Raw genomic sequence first — 10,911 nt, forward strand, 5'->3', positions numbered from 1 at the left:
TCTATGAAAAAGCTAGTGTTTTTTTCTTGCATGTAAGCATCCAAACATGACATTTAAGCAAAACCTAATCGCTAAAACACGCGCTAGAAAGGCGTACGAGAAGGTTCTGACGAGATAAAAAGGATGTTTGCTTATGGACGACTAAATATACATGAAAATGGATTTTGGATAGCTTCCTGGACCAAAATGCTATCTTGCCACGGTACGTGGAGATATCCCCTTCAAGTTCAAATTTATATTCGTCAATAAATTTGCACGGAAACTAATGATCTGGCAAGGAATTTGCACCTGTGGACGGAAAACCAAGGTTTTCATCACAAACACGACGATGAACTCAACGCTGTACAAGGAAGAGTGCCTCAAAAAGCGTGTACTACCATTTGTTAAGTCACACAAAGGTCCGATTAAGTTTTGGCCTGATTTAGAAAGCTTCCACTGCACCATGGAGGTAGTTCAGTGGTACCGTGACAATAAGGTGGATTTCATCGCAAAGGATATCAACCCACCAAATTACCCTGAACTCCGCCCAATCGAAAATTATTGGGCAATAATCAAATGGAAGTTGAAGAAGACTGGATAGGTGATGTAGGATGCTGCAGAGATGGCAATAAATTGGAACAAATCAGCCGCTGAGGTGTACCAGAAGATTGTGCAGAAAATAGTGGCGCGCATTCCAAAGAATGTTCGAGATTTCATCCGACCACCAACAAAATAAATTTATGACATTTTTCTCTTAAAGTACAATAAAATACTTTCATTTTGACACCTTGACATATTTCCTAAGACAAACCAAGCCCGAGATAGAGCTAATTCAATTGTTCCCGATTTTACGTGGGACAGGCTTTACAATGGAAAAAGTCAAGTATAGTGCAGTGATTCAATTTTTATTTTTGAAAGGTTTAAAAGCAAAGGAAAATTATGAACGAATGTTGAACGTGTTGAAAGGACTCTTCGCCTTCAATTAAGGGCTTAAAAAGGGGGTTTCTGAGTTTAAACGCGGTCGTACTAGACTTCAAGACGATCCATGTCGAAAACGTCCAAAAACAGACACAACACTTGAAATCGTAGAAAAAGTACAGGATGTCGTATTGGAAAATCATCGAATCACTTAAAGAGATGTAGTGTAAGGCCTAGCCATCTCATTGAGCAGTATAGTCAATATTTTGACTGAAGTATTGGGTTTGAGAAAGCTGTTTGCGCAATGGTTGCCGCATTTGCTACAAACGCATTCGAATGTGTCTTTCTTGGCAACATATAAAGCGTTTTCGATAGGATAAAGTGGATTTTGTGCATCGAATCATCACTATGGATAAGACTTGGGTCTATCACCATGATCCTGAATCAAAACAAGAGGCTAAGGAGTGGTGTGAACCTGTTTCTGCGGCTTCGAAACGAATTGGTGTCCAGCAACCGGCCAAGAAGGTGTTAACATCAGTTTATCGGGATGCGGAAGGAATTTTGATTGTGAATTTCTTGCAAACTGTTAAAGCAATAAATTTTGATTATTTTCGTAACATTTTAGAGCAACTGAAAGCGAAAATTCGTGAAAAAAGACCCGGTTTGCAGAAGAAAAACAACCGTTTTCATCAGGGTTATGTCACAAGAGCATTTTGAAAATGTCAAAAATCCATGAATTAAAGTTCGAATTGTTGAAATATCCAACGTATTTACCAGATTTGGCCCCTAGCGACTTCCATCTGTTTTCAGACGAAAAACAAAATCATTCGTGAAAAGCGTTTTCCATCAAATGATGACGTTTCGGCATCTGCGGAAGCGTATTTTGAAGGCGTTCCAGTTTTTCACTTCCGGGATGGAATTTATAAATTGGAGTCTCGTTGGAACAAGTGTATTGATGTTCAGAAAGGCCATACTGAATAATTAAGTGTAATTCAAACCAGAAAAATGTGTTATTGAGGCTCCGAATTTAAGGAGTAGCCTAGTAAGAGCGGCAGATGCACCCTCAAAATTCTCGCCGTGAGTGGTTCAAAACAGAATAGCGCCCTACGAGACCATCTCGGCGGGACTCGGAGTCCGCGTGGAAGTCCTTGTTCGCCAGCGTCCGATATCGATTGCTATATTCTTCCGGCATTTTTTGCTGTTGCTCCTTGGTGACGTCCAACAACCGACTAGGCACTTGGCAAAAGACGCCCCCCGAAAGGTCGGACCTTTTTCGTCGGCTCTCGATGGCTGGCATCCTGACATGTTTCTGCGCGCCCCTGGGCATTACCGTCGTTGGGGGGATGGACGTTCCGATGTGTCCAGGATGGTGGTGGGACCCCTCATAAAAAGCTCTAAAACCTCCCATCATCATTGTCGGCTCCAATCCCCGCTGCTGTCGCCGCTGCAAGTGGCATGTTTTGTTGTCGATGTGTCCTGCATTACCACACACCATCAGAGGGACACCATCGGGCATCGAAATGCAGCCACACGGCCGGCGGTGGCAGTGATGATGAAAATGCGCCTCCGGGCCGGTGCCGTGGCTGCCGTTTTTTGCCCCCAAAGTGGAATGGGACACCAACCCCAATGGAAACGGGTTGGGCGGGAAAAGCTGGGAAAGTTCGGGAAAGTCACACCAGCGCCCGTCGACCGACCGACCGACCGCTTGGTGTATTTATCGTGAAAATTTTATGCGCCGCCCGCTCACCTTGCAAAAATTTACACATCCTTTGGGCCCGATAAGGACTACGCTACAGTGTACACTATACGTAGGGCGTCCCTGCCGCTGCCGGTGGAATTGTTAATTTTTCAACCGACCTACTCCGTTGCGCCTTTTTTGCCCGCAATCCCCGCCCGCAGTCGGGGACGCAGACTGGGACGATGGCGATCCACTCGGCAGGAACCCGGCAAGCCGGAGATTCAACGGTCCATTGGCTTTAATGGTGCAACTTATTGGCTAAATGTGGTCATTGTACGGGCTCGCAGCCGGAGGTCGGAGCTCGAGCCCCAGCGAAGGGGAATTGATAAGACCTTTTTTCCGTTCCCCCCGCCACGATCGGACGTCCTTCGGAGAGGGTTTCTTCAATTTGGGCAAACTTTGCTTTAAATTATTCATTTCGCTCCGCCGCGGCCGATGCTTGGCTTCTTCCGAATCGAATCGGTTCCAATGATTCGAAGACACATAACGGGACCGAACTAGTAAAAAATCAATAAAAACGGAAATGCCTTGGCTTGGCTTGTTGGTCCTTAAAATTTGGCCACACTTTTACCTGCACCATGTTTATTGGCGCAATCCTGCCGTGCCATCGAGGGCATCTTATTTACAGCTCTCTCCCCCGTCGTGTTGTTTCCCGTTCCGAACTCGGGGTCGGGAGGAATGGGTCGTTTGACGAGGCCAAGAAGCGCGTCCAGATCAAGCACCTAGAGGACCCGGTTCGGCTCTCTCTCTCTCTCTCTCTCTCGATGATGGTTATCTAGGTGTACCTTCTTATCGCCCCTTTTTGCTCCGGGCGCAACCCTGGCATCTTCTTGCGTCTCCGGGCTTTTGCCAAGGTCCAGGCGACCAGGTCCGTGGAACTCCATGGTGTGTGTACCTGGCCCGGTGGCGGAATAAATGGCTGATAAAAAGGACCAAGACGTACCCGAGGCGATGGCCGCCTAACGCGCGCTGTGCCGGTGCTGGGTCCGGTTTTATTGCGATAGGGTCCTCTCCTGTAGGCCGCGTTCTATGCCGTGACTGTGTGTGTAGCTTCCGAGGGCCGAGAACTACCTACTCCCATCATCCTGAAGTCCTGAAGGCACAGGGACTAGGGCTAGCAGCAGCCAGCCCCGTGCATGAAAAGGAAATGGTTCCCTAGAGCCACGGCGGTTTCGGCGGTGGCCTGAAGCTTTTGGCAAAGGATCGAAGTGATATAGCAAAAACGCAACCCTGCAAAGGACGACGACGGATAGCCGTTTGGGATAGCATCCAGACCCCGGCACACACACACACACCGATATACGAGAGTGGATGTTGTTGAACGATCCGAAACCCTCCGACCGGTGGCAGCGAGAGCAAACAGCAGTTGGCAGATGTCAATGCCATCGTCTCGCTACTTCTTGTTCCCCCGGTTCGACGGAGTTGCTGGTCCCGGGTTTTTTGGGCACCAATCCCGCAAGTCCTTGCGTCCGTTGCGCCCGTTGCCATGCTCCCGGACCCGGTGTTTGTGTTCGTCTTAACGTCTACATCAGCCCAGAGGGTTCTGGCAATTTAAAAAACGCCTTCACGGTACCGCTACACGGTGCCTGGACCTTGGTTTTGTTCCGTTGATCGCGCATTGTTTCGTTCGAAGAAGGCAACAGCACCGGCAAGTAACTGCAAATGAATACGAAGAGCCGGGGACACAGGTTTCTGTTGCGGACACGTGTTTTCGGGAAACTTTTTTCGACAAGATTTGACGAAGCAGACGCATTTTGCATTCCATTAACACCGCTTAAAAGTCTCACCGATCTGACCTTGCCGTGTCCACGAGCAGCCTCCTGTGCCACGTGGCTCCGTACGGATCGCGCACGTGGAACGGCAAGAAAGTGGCCGTCCGACACACCGGTTCATCACACAAACCCCGGCGGAAGGTTGCGTTTAATTAGTTGCGCCGCCCTCTCACGTGATATGGTGTCCACTGTCCGTTATCCTTGCTCCACTTTGATCCATTCCCCCTGCCCGGGTCCGGTGCTCCGGTCCCTCCCGGTGGTTGTGCTTTTTGTTCTCTCGGACTGCGGACTGCAACTCTTGCACGTGACCCCCGCTGCGCTCGCATTGGCTGCGGTCGTTAAACAGGATAAAAGCCAGGCCAGGCGACCTCGACGATAAGCCACGTTTGCGGCTTCACAGTGGCTCTCCGCTTTCTCTCTCTCTGTCTAGCTCAACGAAGCCGACATCAAACAGAGTGGTGGTCGTTTTAAAATAAAACATTCTGCCTCTAACACCCCGTTTTGGTGTGAGCCCTTTTTCCCGGCCCCCGCCCCCGTTCCGTCGCCCGTGGGTGGGTCACCCGCGGGGTTCAATATCGATCGACTGATTGCGGCAATTTAGACAGCAGCGTGCAGCGAGCGGTGGTGGTGATGAGGATTGGAATTACCGGGAACACCGCCCTGCAGCATCATCTCTGTGCGCCTTGTGGCTCTCCTTGATGCGCTCCTGTCACACACATATCGCAGCAGATGGGCCGGACACCGGACGCAGAATGGCCGGAGAAAGAACTCTCGACAAACCGTGTGCCGTCCTTTTTTTGCGGGTCGTTTGAGGTCGGCACTTTTTCTACCTTTTCCGCGCCGTGCCCCGGACGATGCGCTTTACTGCAGCAGGAGTTGCGGCTGCATCACCACCAACACTCACTGCGGCCGAAGGAACGGTCGTTGCCGCAGAGTGCACCGTTCACCTTCTACACGATCTTCGCTTTGCGTAGGCGTGTGGCCGGGGCGATGGTGTGCGTTGGTGGCTGGCGGCCCACCGGTGTGTGTGGGTGTGCGCCGAGCACATTATTGCACACCGTCGATGCACAGCGATGCACATTCTGCCATTTGTAGCCACCTTCCTTTATTCTTTGCTTCAAATCTTACCCAATCACTCGCTGTCTGTGTGTGTGAGTGTGGGTGATTAATTGCGTTTATTGGCGGCCGAAGCATTGCGTTGCGCGCCTGCATCCTCCCGAGCCCCTACCTAGAGTGGGTCAGGAATGCGGTGTCCTTGTTCGTTGGAGTGTTGTTTTGTAAACACGCGAATTTTTGAATTAAAAACCCTGCTCATAGTAATTCATTTCGAATGAGAGAAAGAGCGAGAGAATCAAAACACGGGCGAACGTAAGTCCGCTTCACTGTGTTAGTGGCCGCGACCGATCAGGAAAGTCGGTCGATCGGAAAGTGATAGTCCGTGGCAGGAGGGGGCGCGGGCCGCGGCCCACGTCCCGATAACGATCGTCCGGTTCGGTCGGTTCGGTCGGATCGGTCGGGTTGGGACTATTTTTAGCCCACCGCCCCGCGGATATTGAGCCACTCTCTCGACACCGACCGCGTGTAGTGAGCCACGGTGAGCGAGCAAATACTCACCGAGCGTGAGATAAGCGAGTGAAGTGAGCGGCTCCAATCCGGAACCGAATCGCATGCCGTGGATAAGCGCAGAACTTTACACAACACTCTCTCGCTCTCGCTCTCTCTCTCTCGATCGCTGGGGCTCGTGGTGTGCGTGGGCTTATAATCCTCACGGTGTGTGTGCCGGTGTGTGCGAGAGAACGGCTGCTCGCCGGTCGCTCTGTTCCTCTGTGATATCGAGATACCGAGCGGCGGCGGGTTAGTTCTTCGAAACTTTTCCTCGAAACCGGTCGTCGGGTGGTGTTGGTGCTTCGTTTCCAGTGTGTTGTTCGGAGACGATCGTCTCCGCTGTACCGAGATTCCGCTTTGTGTACTCTTGAGGTGAGCTCGGTATGATTAGATTTTGTTTGCCGCCTCGCTCTGTTTGGAGTGTGTTTTGTTTCTCTCTCTCTCGCTCGCTTCGGGATCTGCTCCTCGTGGCGCACGTGTACGTGTGAATGGATCAGAATCGTGAGAGAGATAGACAGAGAATGTGAGAGAAAGAGAGAGAGAGAAATAGAGCGAGTGAGAGAGAGAGCGAACCCCGAAAATACCGCATCTCGATAATTGTATTGGAAAACAATACCGAACGCTGGCGGCGGCGGCAACGGAACAGCGGAGCAGGGAGACCCTTTTTCGGTGGAATCTAAAATTAGTTCCTGCGCCTCTGTGCGTCTGTGTGTGTGTGTGTGTGGTGGAGGACCTCTGGACCGCGTCGACGATCATCATCCATCGAGCATAACGAACGATAAGAGAGGGGCGGGCTCCGATACGGTTCGGTGTCAGCTGAACGCCGGCCATTGGATGGGACTAAGAAATTAAAGGACCCTGAGGGGCAACGGCGAGGTACGGCTGAGATGAGTTTCTCCAGAGCGGAACACGGAACACCTCATTCGGAGTTGGTCGGCCGAAGAAGATCGGCCGAGGATTGGTGGTGGTGGTGAATGGGAACCATTCAAACGAAGAAGAGGGCAACACAATGGGAGGGCGCGGCAGGAGGGCGAGGGATTCGTGTTCAGCGTGTTGAGCTTACCTGCCGGGGGAATTCAATCTTTTATGCTCCGGATTTGCTCGCGGTGCGCTGCGATCGATGCTGATAAGAATCCGGTCGCGCCATGCTCTCGCGTTTCCGCTTCCTTTTTTCAAGGACACTAACACACAGAGACGACACGCGGCCCCCGATCGTGGTCGCCGCGCATTAAATTGTCCTTCGATGGGTGGGCCGAAAGGTTTTTCACAGTTTTCCCCCCCAAAAAAAAAACCTTTTCGGGAAATTGATTTATCCTTCGCTCGACGCTCGACGCTAATTGGCCTTCCGGCAAGGCGCGCGCACGTTCGCGGTGATAATCATATTTGTTCCCAACGATTGCTTCCTGGAATCGCCCCACCAGGTTCGCTGAGGGGCAGCATTTCGAGACCCTTGGAAGAACCATCGTCATCTGGTTGAGGGAGCCCGGGTTTTCTTCCCCGACCCGGCCAGATAATCTGCGTGCCGATGGCGAAGCGAAGCGGCGGGGAAGATAATAAAATCCGCGCGGATGCCAACTGTTCCGAAAGAGCGCGCGGCCCGTGGAGACGCTGCCGCCGATCGTCGTCTTCGGCCGACGTTTTGTTGAAGCCCGCCGAGTGCCTCTTATGCCTCTAATTGCGCGCCCTCGGAAAAGGGAACTACTTCCCTGGCCGCTCGGCTCGACAGCTGGGCTGGGCTGGGCTGGATGGATGTGGCTAGTGTGTGTGTTTGTGTGCGTATACACGAGTGCTCGTGAACCGACGATAACAGCGGAATGAATTAAAGATAAAAATAAAAGTACCCTCACACACACGGTTTGTTGGCCGTGTTGTGCTCAAGATGGCCTCGCCAGGGTTGGAGTCCATGAGACGGCAATTCTGTGGATCGCCGACTTTAAATGCCATCGTGAAGCTTAAACCCGTCGTGGGTCCCCCTCCGGTTCGAGCAGCGTGAGCCGTGAGCGTGGAAATGTAATAACAATAAAATGAGGGGGGTGCCCCGAGACCGAGTGTCCACCTACACCGCCTACACGGTCTCGAGCATTGCATGAAGGATTTCGGTGAGACGCAAAAGAATAAGGAATTAAAGGAATTAAAGGAATTTGTGGTAACAGAGGGCGCTGCTGCTAATCCATTTTTTTTGTTATATTGGTACCCTCTTCACATGAACGTATGTGAAATTTAATTTCAATCTCATTCATTCATTCATTGTTTACAAGCCATTCAGTATCGACGTGTCACAGTTTTTTTTACAACTGAAAACATCAAGTATCGTGCAGTGATTGAATTTTTATTTGTGGAAAGTTTAAAAGCAAAGGAAATTTATGAACGAATGTTGAAAGTGTTCCATCTCGATCCATACTATTTAAATGTTAAAAAACTCCGCTATTTGTCAGTCGATTTTGACAAATGAACAAGATTTATTCAGGGTACAGAATGCCGTTTATTAACAATTCACCCTTTTATGGGCATTTTTCATTGAATTTGACAACTTTTCAGTAATAGACAACGTAATGTTGATAGCTTTCGGTTCTTCAATGGTCTTCGGTTGGCTGGCATAAACCTTTTTCTTCAAATAGCCCCACAGAAAGAAGTCAGAAGAAATGAATTTAAACGTGGTCGTATAGCCTTGAAGGTGGTCCACGTCAAGGACGTCCAAAAACAGTAGCAACACCTGAAATCGTAGGAAAAATAGAGGATAGATTAGTAGAAGCCTTGGGCATTTCTATCACCATGATCCGGAATCAAAACAAGAGGCTAAAGAGTGGTGTGAACCTGGCCAACAAGGTGTCGGGGATTAGTTGTTTGGGATGCGAAATGAATTAGTACTTCGGTTAAATTAGGAGCTGGCTTTAAAATGTGTCTCGCGAGTCCGTTTTAAACCACTTCCTTTCCCGTTGATTGTCGTTTCGATAATGCCGCGCCGTTCCGTTTTATGCAAATAAAATGACTGTTGTTTCTCTATCTCTTTCCTTCCTTTCGCAGGTACTACTCCTTCCGAATCGGTTCTCTTCATCCGGCAAAATCAGGAGCAAATTAGAGGCGGCGACACACGAACGCCAAACGCCGTTATCCTTCGCACGGTGGAACAGATTGCGAAACACACACACACAAGCACGTGCGCACCGCGTCGAGGGCATTCGCGGGAAGAGCGCGTCGTCTACCGCGTTTAATTAAATTCACCAACCCGACCCGCGGCCCCACACGGATTTGTACGGGAAAAGTTTGCTGCGCCGTCATTGACATCGCTCCACATTGTTTTTTTGTAGTGAAAAGAGGCCACAAAAACACACTCAAACACACACACCCTCAGCCACAAGGATAACGGTTTTACACGCACTTCAGTCAGGTGGCGGCAGCGACACTTTGGCAGGTCGGAGAGTTGGTGGTCCGGGTCGGCCGGTCGGGTTTATCACGGCCGATGAGCGATGGTGTGTTGACCATTTTGGTGCCGAGAAACGCAAGTGTGAATGAAGTGTGTCCCCCGCTCGGAAAAGTTGTGCCCCCGGCTTTCGGTTCCAGGGTGTTCTGGTCAACCCGGAACTTAGTTTCCGCAGTTTGCCGTGAGGCGCACGTCAAACGCACACACTCATGCGAGTGTTAAAAATTAATATCCTGACCTGGTCCTGGCCCCTGTCGTTCTGATTCCATGTTTTTTCCCCCCACAGAGAGTGAAAGTGAGTTTCCACTAAACACACAACAACATCCATCACCATCACATGACAACACACACGAGTGCGCGACCAGAGTGTGCGAATGCAGCATTCGCGCCGTAAGTGTCCCGCGTCCCAGTTTGTCCCCGCGTCCCGTGTCCTGCGTCCGTCCCGTGTTCGTCCGTCTGCCTTTTTTGGTGTTGCGCGCGAGTGTCTTTTCGTTTCGATTTTGGTTTGTGACCCCTGGTGAGTGTGTCCCTCCCCCGGTGTGTTGTGACGGGTTTGGGGGGTGTTCAAGAAGAAGTTCCCGATCCTGTTCCGGCGGTCCCGCCGATCGATGCAGCGCGAGTGAGCAGCGGCAGCAGCGGTGAGGTGAGCGCGCATGTGTCCGGCCGCTGGATCGTGTGTCCGCAGCGCACGCAAACTCGGCCTCGGAAGGGCCCCACTGCCCGCCCACCGCACCGACAGGCTCGTAGGATAGTGTTTGTGTGTGTGCGTGTGTGTCCAGTGGCGTGTGCGCGCGCGCCCGTGCGTGTGTGTAGCGTGAGGGAGAGAAGATGATCAATATGTGTAATGTACCGCCCAAATTCTTCACCCTGTGCCGGCTCTGCCTGACCACGGTCCGGGACTGCGAGCTGCTCGAGGCGACGGTCACCTTCCGGGAGCCGGCGCCACCCGGCCACCAGCACCAGCACCAGCACCACCACCGCCGGAACGGTCACCGTCAGCAGGAGTACCAGGACGCCCGGAGCTCGCTGCTCGCTGCGGAGTTGATCCCGGCCCAGCAACAGAATGGACTTCCGGTCCGGACTGAGGAACAATTCCCGCCTACCACCACCACCACGGGCCCAGTCGGGGAATCGGAACCGATCGCGGTCGAGTGTAACGTGGAGATTATCTGCACCGAGGACGACGACGATGGTGGCCGCGGCGGGCCCGGCGGTGCCGAAAATGACACCGGCGGTGGAGACGGTGGCGGAGGCGGCGATCGCCAACGCTTAGCCGACGAGGACAGAACGAAGAACAGTGACGCAAGTGCCCTTCCGCCGCCGGTGGCCGCTCTCGTCGGGTGCGGCGAAGCCGACGTCGACGACGATGATGACGATTACGATGATGACGACGTGTTCAGTGCCGGCAACATGTGCCCCGATCTGCCGAAGCGGATACTGGCCTGCCTGTCGATTAAGGTAAGCTTTCCCGACCACGT

General features: G+C 51.8%; 1 protein-coding gene across 1 annotated transcript in view; it reads left to right on the forward strand.

The window, feature by feature from the left end:
- LOC128270823 (serine/threonine-protein kinase 40-like) overlaps positions 1-9,618 on the forward strand; it is a 10,829-nt gene extending 1,211 nt beyond the window's left edge. The window contains exon 3 of the mRNA XM_053008244.1: positions 9,574-9,618. Coding sequence (XP_052864204.1) covers positions 9,574-9,618 — 45 coding nt within the window. The remainder of the gene's footprint in view (positions 1-9,573) is intronic.
- The last annotated feature ends 1,293 nt before the right edge of the window (positions 9,619-10,911 follow it).

Source organism: Anopheles cruzii, chromosome 3 (genome assembly GCF_943734635.1).
Source record: "Anopheles cruzii chromosome 3, idAnoCruzAS_RS32_06, whole genome shotgun sequence".
Classification (NCBI taxonomy): domain Eukaryota; kingdom Metazoa; phylum Arthropoda; class Insecta; order Diptera; family Culicidae; genus Anopheles; species Anopheles cruzii.